The 21,015-nt window shown below is 40.5% G+C and overlaps 1 protein-coding gene across 1 annotated transcript in view; it reads left to right on the plus strand.

Annotated features, from left to right (window-relative positions):
• The window catches only part of MEOX2 (mesenchyme homeobox 2), a 78,739-nt gene that overhangs the window by 44,807 nt on the left and 12,917 nt on the right, over nt 1–21,015 (plus strand). Inside the window, exon 2 of the mRNA XM_048510283.1 lies at nt 14,310–14,482. Coding sequence (XP_048366240.1) covers nt 14,310–14,482 — 173 coding nt within the window. The remainder of the gene's footprint in view (nt 1–14,309; nt 14,483–21,015) is intronic.

A 21,015-nucleotide genomic window follows, 5' to 3' on the forward strand; every position in this document is an offset into this window, starting at 1 on the left:
GTGTGAAAACAGTGTGAAATGGTGTAAAGTGGTTTAAAACGGTGTAAAAGGGTTTATACTGTTTTCACACCATTTTCACACCACTGTTTTTGGCCCATGCGGAATCAGCCAGAGGCCCTTTCCGCATGGGCCATTTACAGTGCCCTAGGGACAGCAAAAACACTGTCCCAATGGAGCTGTTCGCATGGGGGGCACAGCTGCATTGCAGCCACGATGCCCTCGCTCCCCCCAACGGCGCGAAGCCGCTGCCATGCAAATGGCAGCAGTTGGAAGGCACCATCCCCCCCTTTCCCGATCGACGTATCTTCCCTGCGACCTTCCGGCGCGTCACCCAGGCCCCCCCAGAGCTGTCGCGCAGGGCAGGGGGGCATGTCCCCTCGCCTGGGCAATGCGCCGGAAGGTCTCAGGGAAGGTACGTCGATCGGGCAACGGCGCAGCACTGCGCTATCTTCCCTGCCCCTACCAGGACCTTTCGTGCAAACGGTCCCGGGGGGTGTCGGCTTTGTATACGCCGACGCACCCTTCAGCATGGCCGTGCGAAAACGGACAGAGTGTCATGTTGTTCTTTGCTCATGGACCTACTTACTTCATTTATACCCTAGTGTTTCTCTCAATAGAGAATCCTGGGAGTCACTTTCACCCAGTGCCGCTTATATGATTCCCCTTGCTTCTCTCTTATCCTCAGAAGAACCCTGTGAGGTAGGTTAGGTTGAGACTGTGCCAGTGTCACTGATTAAACTTCCCTGACAGATCCTAGTTCAGTTCTTCAACCACTACATCACACTGACTTTTTAAAAAAGCTTCTCTGGCCACCATGCCATAAGCTATGCAATGTTCATCCCTATCTTTGTAGTCATATAATACTGTAGCTGAGTACAATGACGTTGTGGAAGCACAAACTGTCATTATCCTTCATGTAACCCTACCTTGAGGGATGGCTTGTAGAACTAAAAAGCAAGGCAATAAAGGGTCTCTGAAGAAACTCAACCTGTGTTAAGCTTTGTGAGTGTTTCAGATTTTATTGCTAAGTATGGAAAACTTCAAGCTTGCATTCCTTGGCTTACATGCAAGCTATTTATTATTTTTGGTCAGACAGGAGCTCGTGCATTGGATGGTGGGGGAACAAACTTGAAAGGCAGCAAAGTCTGAATTAACTTATGTACTCATATTTTCAGGTGGGGTGGGGCTGCATAAGAGCCTAAGAAAATAAAACTTTAATCAATTCAGTACCATTCTTATGGATGTACAAAGAGTAAGTTTGAGTAAATCTTAAAAGGGCACGAGCAATTCTTACTCTGTGTCCAAGTATGAGTAAATTTGTTCCAGTCCAGCTATGGCACTTGGACTTCATTTCTAAACTTTTAAAGTCTCTTTGCCTGTGGATGAAATGCTGTGGTTTGTAACAGCTTGGTAGCAGGTGATACACAAGCGTCAACTTACACCAGGTGCTAGGCACAGTACTCTTGTGGAGTTATTTCTCAAAAGGTCCTATTGGTTATGGTTAAACCTAAAAATATCAGTGCGCATATTGATTGGCCCATGGCATTCAAGGAAATTAGAATGTTCATTTTCAAGGTCTGCAACCTCTTTCCATCCAAAATATGGTTTAATTCAGGGAAAGTAGAGTTAATAATTCTATTACCCAGTCATAGGAAGCTGTCTATGTGCCTTGTAAGCTGCCACTCAAGAGCAGATCCAAGTGAAAAGGAAGCACTGAGAGGTCCAAGTGAAAAGGAAGCACTGGACAAACCACTGCCCAGGAACAAATTACACTTTGCACCAAATGATTGTAGTAACAGCCTGACTGCCCTTTTCTGAAATGAAGAAGACACCTAAAGAAGCTGTTGAGTGCAGAGGTAGTCAGAGGTAGTGAGGCTCATTCTGCACATGCAGAATAATGCACTTTCAAACTGCTTTCAGTACTCTTTGAAGCTGTGCGGAATAGCAAAATCCACTTGCAAACAGTTGTGAAAGTGGTTTGAAAACGCATTATTTTGTGTGTGCTGAAGGGGCCTTAGTGGCCCTGACTGGAAGGAAATGTAGTATATTAATGCTGTAAAGGAAATTTAAAAAGACCAAATAAGCATAAAATCTGTAATAAGGGAAGTAACGTTGTATATTGATCATCTATTACAGCTTATTAGAAAAGTGTAGTGAATACCTACTGTATACCTTGGCAAAGGGAGAGGGTCAAAAAGGAAGCTCTATTGATTACAGTTATCTCTATACATTCAACTGACAATAGTTTAGAGTTAGAAAAATAAAAATAAAAATAGAAAAATAAGAGGACTTTGTTTGACATATCTAATAATTGAACATGATTAAATATTAGGTGTTGATCTGAATAGGTCAGATTAGGTTTTGCAAGATTCATTTGACCCAGATCTTGGAAAGCCATATTACATGTTACAATTAAAGTGAAATCCACAAATATGTAGTCATGTAGAACAATCCCACTTGTAACTTTTTTTGGGGGGGGGGCTGTCTACACCCCCAAAGAAGAATTTTGTGTGACAATCCCACGCATAACTTTTTTTGCAAGGGGGGGGGGCTATCCACACCACCAAATAGAATTATTTTTTTAAAAATGAATGAGATAAACAACAATTTTATTGACAAGTTAGGACTCCCCTGATATCATATATGAGAGAAACAAATTTAGCTTGCAGAAGGAATTAAATATCTAGGAAAAGATTGCAGAGGATGGAAGATTAAAAAGAGACTATGTAAAGCGCAGGTGATGAGTATGGATGATAGGAAATTGGGACTTTTGAAATATAGTGGTAGACAAGAATGTAAAATGACCAGTGAAGGGAGACCAATAAAAAAGCACTGACCTGAATTGAGAGGGTTAGGGTTAACTGATGCAACGTGTAAAGAACAGGCATTCAAATATGATATGGTACCTTCTAAGAAATTTATGATTTGTCCATAGTGGAGAAAATATCACACAAAGAAGACTACATGTATGCATATCATAATGTACTGTTCTATAGGAAGAAAGCATCTTTTCTTCATTGAAGTGCCTTTAGTATTAAAAAAAAACCCCTGATTTTCCCAAGGAAGGGGAAATAAATGCATTGCCCCATTGAAGAGTAAGAGTCGTGGCAAGTGCTTGTAATGGATCAAGATCCCATCATGACACAATGGCTTATTATGAAGAGTGGTGATCTAATACCTTGATTTAATCGAGGCGGCCAATATAACCTTGATGGAGCACAGGCTATAATCTCTGTATCCCTCAGTTTGTCATTTGTACAAAGTTAAATAATTTCCTAACTGGTGAAGGACCCATGTCCATTTGTAAACAACCACATTTTATTTCACTATGCCAAGCTAAATTGAAGATCTCTTCTGAGCTCTGTAGTCTGAAGGGGGAAAACACTTGGAAATAAGTTTGTAGGTTTCTCAACTGTGCTGTCTATTTCAGTTTACTTAGTTACAATGAATTAAGCTTTAAAGAACAAAGTCCATCAAACTATCCTTCACCTGATCACTCATCTACATTTCATAAAATATATATGTGAGTGGCAGGGAGTGTGAAGAACAATACATGCTATACATAATGCCTTTTTTTAACCTCAGATGTTATATACCATATGTTAATACTTAAAGTATTATGTGGGAAGAGGGAGTGTATTCTGAGCCCCTCTTGGATTTTCCCCCCTCTACAGCTACACCTACCATTTGGCATCAGCAGTAGAGGAAAACTGAGGGTTTTGCCTCAGTTGCAACAGCTGCAAAACAGATGGGAAGCTGACATGAAATCTGCCAGAAATCTCTTCCAGGTTTTCCACCCATTTTCCACCAAAGAGAAAACAACTCAGGTGACACTGAATACAGACCTCTAGGTCAAAAACGGATGGAGTCTCCCTGTCCTGACTGTTAGAAAGTGCTAAAAAGAAACATTCCAGGAAAATGAAATTTACTGGTTTGGAAATTAAAACAACCTAATTTCATTTGTCTTAATGCTATCCTGAGTAGCTTGGTTTTTAATTGAAAACAATGGGGAGATAGTGCTGGACAGGCCAACAGAAGGCGAAGACAAAAAGCACTTGGAGTTTAAAGGTTGCATATCTGCTAAATTCACTTTTCCTCAAAGTTAGTCTTTCAGTTTCCTTGCATTTGGCTACTAAAATCTATTTAACGTAAGTAGAAAGTAGAATATCTTGATCAGGTATGATGTGTCATGGTGTGTCATGGTGCCAGGGTTTGTATATGTCATGTGTCATGGTGCCAGGGTTTGTATATCTGTACAATTCTGCTTTGCCAAGTAGTTTACAGCCCAATCCAGGGGGGTGCTGAAAGGACTTGTGGAGGCAGCATGGGCCCATGCCAGCGTATTTGCCATTTCTGGGTCACTTACCCTGTCAAAGGGGCAAATATGCCAGCAGGTGGGCTCTGCGGCCCTCTGAAACAGCAAGATGCAGTGCTGAGAAATGCATGAGCCCTTCCATACTGCCTTCAGCACTGTTGTCACAGTTGGAGTATGGTGGAGGTTTGCAGCAATTGTGCCACAGCGCCAGCCCTTAGACTTACACCAGCCTTTTGTGTGGCATTACGGCATAAGTTAATTAAGTCCTATGGGGGACTTTCTAGTGGTTTGTCGTGTGTGGGAGGGTTGCTTTATTTTTACCCTCCCCACACTGCCAGAAAACCCTCTGGGGCTGGCAGGATGGCACATTAGCGGTGCCCCCCCTCCCAGACCTGGGCCTCTGGATTTGGATACCTGTCTTCCAAAGTGGACAAGTCAAGGCCAGACACACAGCATACACCACACAATGCAAAATTTGGTAATGGCTTTCATATGGTGAACATTTGTAGCATTTGTAGTCATATCTATTATATTGCATATGGTCTCTTATGAGAATGCTCTGTTTTCACCTAGTAGTTAGGTCAAACACAAAAAACAAAAATGCTTTTTAGAAATAAGAACAATATTATATCAGCTGAGAGCTTTTAAGAGCCAGTGTGATGTAGTGATTAAGGAATTGGACTAGGATCTGAGAAACACAGGTTTGGATTCCTATTCTGCTGTGAAAACTTTCTGGGTGACCTTGGGTCAGTCACAAACTCTCAGCCTCAACCCAGGCAAGGATTTGGATGGGAGACCTCCAAGGAATACCAGGGTCATGATGGCAGGCAATAGCAAACTATTTTTGAATATCTCGTGCCTTGGAAACTCTTATGGCTTTTAGTTATTAAAATGTATTGGTACAAGAGAAATGAGGAAAGGGAAGAAAGACTGGGGAAAGTACAATAGGGATAACTACACAGAAATACATGCAAGTTCTTTGGTTTCAATCCAGCGGCCTAACTTCAGTGGAACGAGGATTCAGTCAGTTAGCCTGAACTAGGACTGTACTGAATATTTCAATTGGAAATTTAAATTTCACCAAATGCCCCAAATACTTAACACATTTTGTGCTTCTTTGGATATCTTTTATCTTTTTCTCCTAGCAAATATTTTGATTTCTTTCTACTAGATCCATTCTTCTTGCCAACTGGATATTTAGAAATATGCACGCCAAAAATGGTAATAATTTTGTATACAGATTTTGGGTATGGTACATGTTTGTTAGGCTGTTTTTCTGGCAATGGTAGTTACTGGTTAGGGATTATCCCCCAGGTATTAAAAAAAATTATCACCACCACCACCACCAGGTAGCAGGAGCCAGGAGGAAGGATGAGAAAGGAAGGAAGCTAGCTCCAGACTTATACCAATGAAGGCTTCCTTCCACACCAGCAACAGAGGCAACAGAGCCTGTCCCCCACAACCGGAAAATGGTGGGTGAATCACTGGGCTGCTGCACTCCCATGAGACTTGGCTATTGCAGTACACTGAAGGCTGAAGAGCAAATATGTTCAGGGATATGCAGTTTTGGGTTATAGCAGTTTGTGTAACACTTTTTGATTTTGTAGATCTATGAAGTTCTGAGTAAAGCAAAAGAGTTGGTTACCACTGGAACTGTAACCTGAATTATAGCCAGACATTTGTGGAAACAGTCACTAAAATGTTTATAATTCTGTTGCATAAGCCTTGTTACTAGGACTTTGTGGTTAATGTCTAATATTTCTATGTACCTTTCCAACTTTAGAATTTATTTTGTTTGTACTAGTGGTATGACCTTCTTCTCTTGCCTCCTCTTGCCATCTTGAATTTTACAAGGTGCTATAATAGGCAGAAATTTTTCAAACTAAATTAAAGTAAACAGAGTTAAATATTTTAATTAATTTAATAGTGCCAAATATTCATAAGAATGTCTGCTTCTAATAAAGCCATAGATCCTAGTCAGCATTAAAATAAAATGGTCATCCTCTAGTCTATGCCATCATTTGCAGACAGATAGAACTCAATATTTCTGGTAGTGAGGTCAGCAGATAGAGTTATCCAAGTTTTAGCTATAATTCCACTGGGTTGTCCAAAGGAAATCACAACCTCAGATCACTGGTGTGTATAAAAGTAATGGTTTACCATCTAGGAAATGTGCAAGATAAAATTTTCTCTTTTGTACATAAATTTGACAGAGTAACTACCACTGAAAAAATGACTGAATATAAAAAGGAATGCATTCATTATATTTAACAGTTGTGCAAGATGTTGAATTGTGACCTACTGTTCCTTTTATTTTTTAAATTTTAGTACCCAACCTTGTAATATTTATTTTATGAAATGGAAACAGATTTGGTTTCTACTGTATTTAATGATTATCGCTTAATATGCAAAGGTGATCAGAAAAACGTGTAGAGGAAAATTTCATTGAGGCCAAATTAGCCATGCAAAACTCATAAGAAAGCAGAAGGCTAGCAAACAAATGTGGCAATGAGGGCACTGTGTGTAGAACAGTCCCAGAGTGGATCAGCCAGGGCATCTTTGCCAAGAAAAGTTTCCTTGTGACACACATACGTTCAGTGAGATGCTGTAAAACTCCAGCCCAGACTTTACCCATATGCCAGTCTGCTAATGAAGTCCACTGCTGCTGCCAGAAGTGTTTACTGCCAAAAAAAGTTACGGCATAATATTCATTTATACTTAGCATCCAGTAATGGCAAGAATGTCTAAGTGAGTCTTCCTTTTCTGCTTAGGTTTCATGTGGGATCTTCCTGAACTAACACAATGTGATCTGCTGTGCAGTAAAGTTAACAGTTTGTTTGCAATTGAGGACATTAACTGACTGCAAACCAAATGGTCCAGCTGGAGCTTCTTTATCATTAAGGTGGTTTCAGGCAGGCAGCCATGTTGGTTTGCAGTGGAAGAACAAAACCAGAGTACAATATTAGAGCATATTAAAGACCAACAAAGTTTCCCAAAATATCTTATGATGACAGTCAAGGTTCCCTTCATCAGATACCTTTGTATCCCAGAAAAAAAAACTGTCAATCTTTAAGGTTCTACTTTTTCATTAAGGGTATGCTAACATCTTTAAGAATTATTATAGTGCTTCCTGAATCACTAAGCTTCAGAAAATTGATGCTGTTTACATTTTTTTCCCTTGGGAAGTTTAGGGGTAGCCAGGCTGAATATACAGAACAAACTGTATATCTTATGGCAGCCGTAGATTTGACCCATGGCTGCCAACACCATATTGTAGAAGAACTTGACAATTTAAAAAATGCTCCAAATCTTGATCTGACCCATGGTGCAAGGAAAGTGGGTGATCTTTTTCCTCCCACAATGTTTCAAGAACTGAACAGTTTCGTGTGTGTGTGTAGGAGGAGATGGAATGGTGATGAAACAGGAGCCTAGCATGAGTGGAGGTGAGGAATGTTGTTTGCTGGGTCATAGATACACCACCATCTCCATCCCTGACTACTCTCTCTTCGCCCAGAAAACACTGTCCCTTATCTTTGCTGCTGAAGGGATCCTGCCTCTACCCTGTGCTGTCTCCTGTCTACATCATTTTCAGGTCTCGTCAGCTGGGGAAGAGCACTTTGTAATACTGGGGTACCTTCAGATAAACTTTCACCATCAGGCCTCCATGGCATTTTTGAAAGAAGGAAATTCATGCCATAAAATGACAGCAAAGTCCTCATGACAGACATAGGGAGTCATTTTGCACAGCACAAATAAGATGTCCTGGGGACATCTTTAAAAAAGCCACTGCCTCATTTTTTAATCTGGACAGCCTAGACAAAAAAAGGCATAAGAGGAGAAAGAAGCTTGCCATTTCCTTCTGCATGAGTTTAAAGTTCTTGTGCCCAATGTTTTATGGTGCTTCAGTGAGTCTCTGTGCCTGCAGATATTTGTTGAAGGTTTCCTTAAGATATTTACTCTGTAGGCTCTACTGCTGAGCACCTTTTCAACCCCAAAAGTACATGGTTGTACTAGCTCGCTACCAATTCCACTAATATATATGTTTTTCCTTTTTAAAAATTTGATGAGCTATCTTGGAAAATGCACATCCATTATGTGTGTCTTTGAAGACAGCTCCTCAAAAATAGAAAAAGGAAAAACTATATATTGTTGGAATTGGCAGGATCAGCTGAATACAACAATGTATTTTTGGGGCTGAGAAGCTGCCCAGTGGTGGAGCCTGCAGAGCAAACGTTCTGAGGAAACCTTTAGCAAATAGCTGCAGGCACAGAGAATCACAACAGTGCAGCATCATAAAATTCCGGGCACAAGTGGTAGAGGAAACTGACAACAGAGTTTTAATGGTCGGGCAGGAAAAATAAGATGTCTCCTCAGCTTCTGAGCTCTGCACAGCAAGCAGGAGTGGACTTATAGGAAAAAAGTGGACTTCAGGAAAAAAGTCCACATTCCAAAAGAGATCCCTTGAGCTGAAATAAAGTGTCCTGAGGACATCTTGAAGAAAAAAAAACTGTGCAGTTCCTCCTAAGATGCCTTTTTTTGCATCCTCAGGACATCTTATTTATGCTATGCAGAATGAGCCAGGGATGCTATCACTTCTAGTTGAGCCCTTAGTCAAGCATATATCCAGGATTAAGTATAGACTGCAACAGCTATTGCAGCTATAGGAAATGAGTTCTAGGAAAATATCTGTCTCCTTGCTCCAGCAGAGTTAACTGCTCCTCCTCCGTGTAGTATTTATTTATTGGTGGGCAAAAGTCTTAATGTAATGCTAAAGTACACTGCATAAAAACATTTTTAGAGACACAGAGCAGGACAATGTTGATATTGTTTTTTAATATAATGGCCTTGAAACTGGATGGCAGAGCTTTGCAATGGGTACCTTGGTTTTAAGAGGTAGGGTGGAACTGTCCTGCACTACTTTACTTGTTTCATATAGGATGCTGTAGGTGCAGCTATGTAGCAGTTTCAGATCTGAATGCCTAAATCAGAACTACACAGTTGTGGCATGTAGAAATCCTTTCTGAGAGTCTGGTCTATAGTTGGAACCACCATGCCTTGGTAGCCTGCCAAAGCATCTACTCAAAGCATTTCCTGGAAGTATAGTAAGCTTTCTATTTGTATATGCCTTTGGGTTTTTTCCTTCCTTAGGATTTTAGTGTTAGTTTGGTTCTGTTGACTTCCTTGAAGTGTCCCATCCATTATAATTTTTAGAGTTTTCTTTAAAACATTTATTTACCTTTTTTAAAAAAAATGTCACATATGTGAAGATAAGATTCTCATCATAGATATTTCCAAGTCTTCAGCACCAACAGCAATAGTTTAAATGCTGTTTTGTTTTAGTTTGTTTTTAATCTTCCCATTCGTACCCATAGTCCCCAAACAGATGGTTAACTTTGATTCAAATTGTTTTTATTGCCTGTTTATAAGATATATCTCTCATAATTGGAAGACTTTGCTGCCTGCAAGACAATCTCAGGCATGCTAATGACTCATCCTTTAGCAAAAGTCATAAAGAGGCTGCTTAAGGGCTTGGCTGCTAGAAGCTGATGCAGGTTTCTATTTAAACTATCAGCTGAAGTGTGAATTTATCTGTGACATTTTTAAGATGGTTGATGAAGCCAAAGGTTGACTAGTGATTCTCATGGTGAATGCTAGCTAATTTTGGATTTACTGCTTGCAGTATGCCAAGGTTAGAAACAAATGGCTGTATAGTTTGGGTGGGTGGAGTAATCTGATATTCAGGCCATAGTTTGATTTAGGGCCATTTTGCACATGGTGGTTTTCCTACATGGCTAAAACTTCCAAATACATGGCAAAATAGCTATGTCTGTGTTTATCACAAGTGGCGGAGGGCAAATATTTTCCTACATGGAAGTGATGTCTACATAGGAAAACCATAATGTGAGAAAATAGTACTATCATTCCTTTGGCATAAAAATGTTTGATGGAACAAGTGCATCCTGAAGAATTACCACATAAATGAGACGATGTAGATAATAGCACCTGACCTTTCATTCATTTCTTGGCTATTTTTAAAGACCTCCTTTCAGCTAGAATACCTTCTAAGGCAGTTCACAATTTTAAAAAAATTAAAAACATCTACATCTAAAACAATATCATAAAATAAATTAACTTTTTCAACAGAATTAGTCATTTGAAAAGCAAAATAGTCAGTCTTTCTCTCCCTGAGCCCTCTAGATGTTCTGGTTGCTGCTTCACAGAGGCCAGGGAAGGACTGAACCCCCAAGGCCAATCACTACTATGGCCTCTCATTACCCGGTCACAGATTATAACACATGTCTGGGTTTTTCTTTTCAAGCTATACTTGAAGGAGGAGGTCCTGATGGTATGTGATAGCTATCTCCCGCAACCTGGACTGTCCAGGCTGGATATTCTGGTTGTTTTCTTGCTTCAGTAGTCTCACAGCAAAGCTATGAAAAATAGCCTTTCTGCCTCATGGAAATGCACTGTGAAAGAGAACCAGTGTGTGTGTGTGTGTGTGTGTTGTTGTTGTTGTTGTTGTTGTTGCCATAAAATATATTTCATTATGAAATTATAGCATTTCAAAGAATTTAAATGAACAGTAGCTGTACAACAGTTACTTGAAATGTGGTTGCAAGGACAATGGATGCATGGTTCTCATGTCTGAGTCCTTGTACCCATTATTTAGAACTGTGCATGTGTAACCTCAGCTTGTGGGTTCTGTGGGGCAGTACTTGGAATGAGTTTGCAAAGAGCCAAATTTAAACAAAACAGTTTACTTCTCTTTACAAATAACACTTTTAAAACATCAACATTTAACGTTACAATTCAAGGTCCTGTTCAGGTTGCATTTCAAGTCCTTCTAGTTACAGTCTTCTGATACTGCCAAGTCCAGTTCTTCTTTGCAAGTGAGTTGGCTCCTGAAGACTCCAAGGGCTTGATGAACAGGATGCAACATGATGAAGGTTTCCAGGAGAACTCTCACCCATTACAACCACAAAAAGAAACCCTGAAACAATAAACTCCAACATTTACAACATAGCAAAAACAACTACCTTCCCAGTAGTTCCCAACAATATTTCAGTTTACCTTAACAAGGTGTTAAGGGCTTATAGAACCAAGGTCTGAGTCTGGAAGCCTTGTCTTCTCCAAAGAGCTCTCTCCTGCAGCCTCTTGCTGCTCTGAGTCTCCACCCCTTTCTGGGTCAACCCATTCTGGGCATGGGGGTTACACATGGATTCTCAAAGCTGGTTAAATAACCATGCACAAAACACAAATCCATGGATAGAATTGCTGTGTGACATTAGTTATCAAGCTAGTTGATCCCAGACTTTCCTCTTCCCATGGAGTGGCAAATTCAGTATGCCCACCACTCTTAGGCTGATTCCGCATGGGCCAAAAACAGCAGTGTGAAAACGGTGTGAAAATGGTGTAAAAGAGTTTAAAACGGTGTAAAAGGGTTTATACTGTTTTCACACTGTTTTCACACCACTGTTTTTGGCCCATGCGGAATCAGCCTAAGTAATCAGTACTGACCATATGTTGAATGTAGGTAAGTACAGGTAAGCACCTGTGGTGAAAAGCAGGCAGCTAATTGTTGCATGTGAATATTTCCAGATTAGAAACTTGGATTTTTGACATAATATATAATATATATCCATTGATCCAGTGGTGGGATTCAGCAGGTTCGCACCACTTCGGCAGAATCGACTGTTAAAATAGTGCTTGTAAACCACCAGTTGTTAAATTATTTGAATCCCACCACCGTTACCGGTTGTTAAATTATTTGAATCTCACCACTGCATTGATCCATAATTAATTAATCCATTGACATAAATATCCAGTTCATCTGGCTAACCAGATGTTTTTGAGAAACCAAAACTATTGCACAAAGGGTGGAGCTGTCCCCACAATGAACCCCAAGCAAGTGGCATTCTGACATTCAGAGTCTTTGCATATGGAGATTACATTCCAGGCTTTGATCACCCTCTCCACCTCCTTCAATCCCTCTAATCCCCTAAAATGCCAAGAAGCTCACTCTAGTAACCACCAGGACACATTTTACTTGATCAGTATGTATGTGCAGCTAATGTTAGACCTGGAAGATTCTGTTTACAGGGCAGATCTTGATTTTCAAATTTTCAAAAGATAGCATTGGAAAGGGCAGGAGCAAGGAGGAGTGACCAGCATTTAGAAGCTTCATGTTGACTTGTTCAACATGAAGACTTGAGTCTTAATCAACAGTTTGGGAAACATTGCTATATGTTCAATACTTTTTAAATATAGAAGTCCAATTTTTGACCCCTTCCAGTCCGGCTTCCGTGGCTGTTGGCATGGGATTCGAGACTCGTTCTCGTCGCCGCTCACAGACACGCCTCAGATTCAGCTTGACCGAGTATGCGGATCGGGCGCCTTTGCCAGTGTTGTTAGATCTCACCGCAGCGTTTGATGTGGTCGATCACGACCTTTTGGCCCACCGCCTGGCCGCCTCCGGAGTGCGGGGCACTGTCCTTCAATGGATAACCTCGTTTCTCCGGGGCCGGAAATCAGCAAGGTGAGGTGCGGGGACCAGGGCCTCCCCGGAAGTGCTTCCGCTTCAGCGCGGCGTAATTCTCTCTGTGGGGCTGCGCATTACTGTCCCCGCTGTTATTTAATATCTATATGCCACCCTCTTGCTCAGCTGGTAATCGGGAGTTTTGGGGCTGATTTGGCCATCAGGTACGCTGATGACACGCAGCTCATTCTGTTGATGGAGTGTGAGCAGCCGCCTTCTGCAGCCTCTACACAGCACTGTTTGGAGGCGGTCGCTGGTTGGTTGCGACAGAGCAGGTTAAAACTGAATCCATCGAAGACGGAGATCCTCCTGGCTTGGCCGTGAGGAGGGGTAATGGGCGGGACTCTTCCAGCCAGCTGTGTGGGAGGTGGGGTCATATTGGCACCGGACTCTCCTCCGGCCCGAAGAGCCTGGGGGTCCACCTGGATTTGTCTTTCTTCAATGGAGACCCAGGTGGCTCCATACAACCCGGGCTGCTTTTTTCCATCTCCCTCACTAAGCTCCGGCGGCTGGCTCCTTCCTCTCCTTCCCGAACGGATCTCTAGCCCCAGTGCGGGATCCAGCTGCAACGGTCCATCTCCAGATTAGACTATTGGGTAACTCGGCTTCTACGCTGGCCTTCTCATGCTTGATCCGGAGATTGAAACTGGTCCAGCATGCAAGGCCGCATCGCTTGCTGACAGGTAGCGCCTACCTGGGGAACACATCCAGCTCTATACTACGCCAGCTGCACTGGCTTCCAAAGTGGAGTTCCTCGATCATCTTCAAGGTGTTGGTGTTGACCTTTAAGGCCATACGCCGCCTGGGACCATCGTAGGATCTTCGGTGACCGCGATCACCCCATATGTCCCTGTACGGCCTCTCCGATCGGGCGGAGGCCAATCTACTGGTGGTCCCTGGCCCTGCGGTGATGCGGCTGAGCCTCTCACATCGGCCTACTGTGGGCCTTTACGCCCTGGCCCCAGCCTGGTGTGGAACGCCTTCCAGCATTGTCCGGCTCCTTATGCGACCTTGGGAGTTCCGCAAGGCCTGTAAGACGGAGCTGTTCCGCCGGGCCTTTGGAGGATCCAGCCGCTAATTGTGCCCCCTCTCTTGGCCCCGACATCTGGGCCGCCTGTCACCAACTGGGACTCACCATGCCTCCCTTTCTGAGGGGGGAGGGATTTTTATTATTGGAATGTTGGACGCCATTTTAACCCACTGAGCTTTTATATAATTAGAACTACAGCTATGTAAATTTTTTATCGCTGCTCTTAATTGTCTACTTGTTTTTATATTGTATCCTTATATATTGTACACCGCCCAGAGCCCTTCGGGGATGGGCGGTATAAAAGTCCAATAAAATAAATAAATAAATAAACAATTTTCCTTTTTAGTTTATCATGTTTATCTGTGATGAAAGCAAGCTGGTGGATCATACATGCTATGATTTCTGATTTGATTTTGTGTTTATTTCAGATTCTCAAGAGGGAAATTATAAATCAGAAGTCAACAGTAAACCAAGGAAGGAAAGAACAGCTTTCACTAAAGAGCAGATCAGAGAGTTAGAAGCGGAATTTGCCCACCACAACTACCTCACCAGGCTGCGGAGATACGAGATAGCAGTTAACTTGGATCTTACTGAAAGACAGGTAAGGAAAAAAAATTAATGGAGTTTGGAGGGTAGACAATTACCTCAAGCCAGATCTATCATATCTACAAATGCACATGATATTGTGTGGAATAAAATAAAATTATAATGGGACATTTATATTGTGTATACATACTGAATAAACTCAACCTTATCTTTGAGAGAGATACCCAGAAAATCAGTTAACACATTGTAACAGTCATGGAAAATTAATGAGTTAAGTGCTGTGTCCAACAAAGCAAAACAAATGCATTTTCAAGTTGCACATTTAACGATGTATTTTAAATGTTATAGGCATTTACAGTATGAATACATTTTATTCCTTTGTCCTTTGACTAAATCTCTACCCATCTGCACACTCTATTAATGCTAACAGAGCTTGGTAAAATGACATAAAGTAATACAGATAAGAGATCAGAAAATACCCTCCCAAACACAAAGATAAAATAATGAAAACTGTTACCAATGCATAACCCACCCACCAGTCCCATGCCTATGTTCCTGTCTTCCTGTCTTCCAATTTTTTAGTGTTCAAATATCTTCAAAACTATCTCCTATATATAGTCATATATAAATGAATTAAAATAACTGGATTAACCATGTGAACTTCAGTACTGAATTATAACCTTGGTTTTGTTTAGTACACTCATTCCTAATCATTTTTTTGATTGCAGAAATAATGCCATTTCCTAATTTGTTTAACAGAATAGGATTCAGGAAAGGTTGCATGTAGAGAATCATACATTAGGTTAAAAAAAGATTGAATATTTGAAAAAAATAAAAAATTTAATTTTAATTCTGCACACTCACAATTAAATTCAGTGTTACATGCTCTGTTAACCTCTCAATTGGACTACTGTAATGCACTCTACCTGGGGCTGCCCTTGCAGATGGTCTGGAAGCTGGAGTTAGTGTAGCATGTGGCAGCTAGTCTGTTAGCCAGTACATCTGGCTGGAGGCCATCACACTGGTCCTTAAGGGACTGCACATGTTCTCAGTTCACTTCCGGGCTCAGTTCAAGGTGTTGATGTCTTGGCCCCTGCTTACTTGAAATAGCACCTGTGCCCGTATGTATCTGCTGAGGCACGGAGGTCACAGGGCAAGACACTCTTGGTGGTACTCCCCCCCCCCCAAGACAGAACAATGCAGGAAGATTTTATCCATGATTGTCCCCAGACTTTGGAATAATCTTCCCTTAGAGATCCATCATGCACCTACCCTTTATGGGTTTAGGCACATGACAAAAACCTACCACTTTGTCCATAGCTTCCCTGGAAATTCCCTCTACAGCTACTGGTCTGGAGAGTGGGGTGGTGGGATTATTTTATTGTTATTTTTATTGTTGTTTTAATCACTATTTTATGTTTGATTGAGGGTTTTTATTGTGTGTAACCTGTGGAAACCTCTTAGAGACATAGGTATGAAGTGGAGTATAAATTTTTATAAATAAACAAATAAATTCTCCAAAACTGATGCTCTGACACTAGATAGAATTCCATACATAGTGTGAATAAATATTACATTATTAGATTGCTACATTGATTTAATTAATATTAATAATCAGATATGTATTCGGGAAAATCTCAGTTTATAATTTTAATCCTCACAAAATACACGGGCATGATCGTAATTACTACTACAAGGTAAAACTTAATACACTTTTATTTCCCAACAGTTGCTTTTTACAGGAATAAATAGTTTCAGTTTAGTTGTTCAAAGACCAATCCATTAGACAATCAGACTGCTTTAAAAATCTCAGCATTCCATTCCGTTTACAAGCTGTAGCATATTATGCCAAATGAAACAGAAATAGATCATAAGGAACTTCCTTCTTGGGCCACATTCCAATGCAAACTCAAATTCATTTAAATCCATTGAAATCATTGGCTATAAGTGCATGTCATTGAGAACTGGGTTGTGACCGTTATCTATAATTATGTTGGTAATTTACAGGCACAATAATATACTATGTATGATCACTCACTCTTTTGAAAGGAGAAGTTTATATGTTGAATATCATGTGAAAGATGCTGTAATCATAATATTCAGTGTCTGTTGTCTTGTGATTCTTTCATATCATACAGAAACTTTTCACAGCACACAACTCATAGGCCGATTACCCATGGGGTAGCTGGCACGCACTGTCAGCTGGAGCATGTCAGGGCAAAAAATCTTGTCCTGACACGCTTCCACCCTGGAAGCATGTTGGAAGCACGTTGGGGCAAAAACTGTCCAATGCACTTCCTCTCCATGGTGTGCTGAGAGAGGAAGCATGTCAGGGCAATATTTCTCATTCCGATGCACATCCTCTTGCTCTGCCTGTGCTTCTTGCTTTGCCCGTGGTAAGGGAGAGCACTTTTGCTGTGACTTTTGCGCCATAGTGGGGCAAGGGCAGGGCACAGATGGCCATGGGTAATCGGCCATAGTATCATCCATGCCAAACTGTCCTGTAGTATGGAAAAGCTATCACACATTGAAAGTCATTGAAAGTTTTTTTTTATATTGATCCCAGATAGCATATAGAACAACTTTAATTCACATTTACCTTCTCCCAAAATTTCCTGGCCATTAATTAGCTGGTTGTCTGATGACTTAGGAACGAACTTGGTGGTTGATTTTATTGGAAGAAAGCATGACAATGATTTGGAACAGAATGCTGCCCTTTTTCAGATCTGTTTTTGTAAAAGATACATTGCATCATAAGTGTGATGAAATTATTTTTCCCAGAGGCCGGTTTTCAAAGGCTCCAACTCAATGCACTGAACATGAGCAAATGGTCATATTGTGGGAACTGAATAATCTGAGATATATCAGAACTTTAGGAATTCTCAAGGAGAAAAAGCAGCCTCCCAAACTCTGAAGTTTCTCAGATTTTCTTTGCGGTACGGAAACCTCCAAGGAAACCTGGAATGCAGAGAGTTTTCTTCCTCTTCCCATTGTACAATATTAGTTCAAATTGTTGTGCCTTTGTCTTTCTTATTCTTTCTGTACTGGAAACTATTCTGCTTTTTCCAGTGTCCTTAAATCATTACATATTTTGAAGACATCACACTGGTTTCAGCAGGAGTCTTCTAGGGAGAGTAGTTTTGAAAATTTAACCCACAGAGAATGAATTAGCTTCAAGCTGACAGTCTTGTTTCATTGCTATTCCAACATGTAGTGGCTGTTTGGAAAGCCTGCCCATGTTGACTGCCAGGCATATGAATCTGTTACTGCAGGCAAGATGTGGATTGTAGCATGTGTGGTAAAATTACGGGGCGGGGGGGGGGTGTAGTTTATGTCACTTACCAAGATGTCAGATTTAAAAGTGATATCAGCCATGCAAGAAAAGCATATGCATCTGGCTTCACATTTAAATCATTGGTCGTATACCCTTGGAATGATGATGCAGAACAAAAGAGGTTGGATATAGGAATGCCACAGACATGCGAGTTTTTCTTGTGCCTTAGTGTCAACTTTAAGTATTTGTGTGATTGGGTTCACCACAGGTGGAGAACAGCTGGAACCCAAGGAAAGCAGTTTTTTTCCACATGACACTTGCATTGAAATAGTCAGGTGACAAGACCCTGAATTGGTTGTCTTTTAAAATAACAAATCCCAGATTAAATATTGACTGTAGTAGGGTTTATACTATAGAGTTAGATCATTCCATTCCTTGGGACATTCTTTGAATGTTTCTAATGGCTGGATGAAAATACTGTTGCAAGTGTTCTGCAAACAAACAAACAACTTTATAGGGAATATACAACATGAAAGTACTATATTAGAATTCACTAGGAAATTAAACATTTTTTGACCCATTCCCTGGGGGGAGGGGTTGAATTGCCTCCCAGATGTGGTGCTGACCTATACCAGCAGCTTTGCCTTTCCTGGCACTCTTACTTCAGCAGAGGGGCAAAAATGCTGGGTGCAGGCCAGAGGCATTCCTGGGAATAAAGCCAACTGTAGTTGCTTTCCACCCAGCCTTTAGTGACAGGAATGCTGTGGCCTGGGCCTCAAAGTTATACGACCCAAGAGGGTAGCCCAATGGAAGACTTCCTTCAGCCCTATGGAAGATTTTCAGGTGACCAGAGATTTTTTTCTTTTTGGCTGCACCCCCACACTATTTGAAAGCCTTCTGGAGGTGGTCGGCAGCAGAGCCCTCCCTGTCCACGGCACCCGCTGGATTGCCCATCATCCTTGCTGAAACCAAGGATTGGATTTTCTCATTCAAAATGTCTAAGGATCCAATTGGACTCAATTTTTAGAAACTTGAATAGACTAAAAATATCTTTATTGTAGTTTCAAAGAGAACAAAGAAAAAATGACATATAAAACAACAAAAAGGACTAGATACACACATAAACCATAAAAAACTATTAAAATGACTCATGTGTTGCATATGACAGTACCTGTCTAGAGCTGGGTCTAAATTTCATCATATCCAAAATCTGGCTACCAACCCTGAAATACTGGCTATGCCTCCATTTTAGAGCTAAGTATGACAGTCTAATACAGATCATGCCTGCTGACCCTTTCCGTTCCACATGGGACCAGCTAATTCTTAACAGAATCAACACTTTAGGGGTTTCCTTGGACTACTATATGAACTCTGATGAACACCAATCTTTTAAAATCTTAAAACAAGAGTATTCGATCTGGAGAATCAAATACTGTTATCACAAGCAAACAGAGTTTGTTCTTCCTTGAGTTATTGAATCCTTCCTTCGAGAGGAACACTGCAAGCATATTTCATCAACCTCATTTCACCAGCTATGCGACAATCATTTATGCAGGCCCGGCTAAATGTCCTTCCTTCAGCCGTCACGTGGGGAAGATTCTCTCAAGTCCCTTTACAAGAAAGACTAGGTAAATGTCCCTTCAAGCAAGCCAAGTCCACCGAACATATTCTATTGCACTGCATTAATCATATCAAGCTGAGAACATTATTCATCAAGCCCCACATAAATAGATGTTTTCCCATCTCTGATCTGGATAAGATCCAGCTGCTTTTAAATGACTGCAACACTAGATGAACTGAAGACATGGCAAAATGTTTAGTATCTATTTCATCAAGTACATGTAAACCAAATAATTGATTTAATTACCTTTGAGCTCTTTTTTCTTTTTTTTTCTTCTTCTTTTACCTATGTCACTAAAGGTGATGATAGATAGATAGATAGATAGATAGATAGATAGATAGATAGATAGATAGATAGATAGATAGATAGATAGATAGATAGATAGATAGATAGATAGATAGATAGATAGATAGATAGATAGATAGATAGATGATGGATAGATGATGGATAGATGATGGATAGATGGATAGATGAGAGAGAGAGAGAGAGATGAGAGAGAGAGATGATGATGATGATGATGATAGATAGATAGATAGATAGATAGATAGATAGATAGATAGATAGATAGATAGATAGATAGATAGATAGATAGATAGATAGATAGATAGATAGATAGATAGATAGATAGATAGATAGATAGATAGATAGATAGATAGATAGATAGATAGATAGATAGATAGATAGATAGATGATGATGGATAGATGATGGATAGATGGATAGATGAGAGAGAGAGAGAGATGAGAGAGAGAGATGATGATGATGATGATGATAGATAGATAGATAGATAGATAGATAGATAGATAGATAGATAGATAGATAGATAGATAGATAGATAGATAGATAGATAGATAGATAGATAGATAGATAGATAGATAGATAGATAGATAGATAGATAGATAGATAGATAGATAGATAGATAGATAGATAGATAGATAGAATAATTACCATTGGTTATGGCAAAAATAAAAAGAAAGAAAGAAGTGTCTGGATCACCAGAAAAAAATTGGCAGGATAAGGTGACACATTTCCATGTTGAAGAGCAGAGGAGAAACAGGGAAATTGCCATTTCTACCTGGCAAGCCTGCCCTATTTCCAAAATTCCACATAATAGTATAACATTCTTATGGAATCTACATGCATATAATCCAGAAGGGTATTTGATTTATATGAATGGATACTAAAAAAAGGCCAAGAATGGAACTCAAATTTCTTGATAATGCTGAGTTATGATGGAAAAAAGTGGCCAGTCTCTAAAGTCAAAGGCACAATCCTCACTTGGTCAAAAAAACCAAAGAGAGAGAAAGCTGGAGAAACGAGTGAAGCAGAAATGCAGGGGGTTGGACTTGATGGCCCTTGTGGTCTCTTTCAACTCTATGATTCTCGAAATGAGGTCCAAGGTTTAGGTTTCTTGTGATTTCTTCATTCTGATTTGGCAGGGCTTGACTGGTACTTAGCCTGGAGTGTTAATTTAAGTGAAGTGCAGCTGGATACTGGTTCAGTAAATAAAAGCAACTGATGGGATATGAACCATACTTAAATATTTGATGCCCCAGGTAATGTAGAGCTCAGAAAAAGGAAATAAGGGGAAAAACGTTAATTATGTCTAAAGGTAAAGAAATATGCTAAGGAGTGCAGAAATGTAAGCCCTGTGGCCACTAAACAATGTAGACCATGTGTAAACCCCTTAAAATA

Source organism: Sphaerodactylus townsendi, linkage group LG11 (assembly GCF_021028975.2).
Source record: "Sphaerodactylus townsendi isolate TG3544 linkage group LG11, MPM_Stown_v2.3, whole genome shotgun sequence".
Classification (NCBI taxonomy): domain Eukaryota; kingdom Metazoa; phylum Chordata; class Lepidosauria; order Squamata; family Sphaerodactylidae; genus Sphaerodactylus; species Sphaerodactylus townsendi.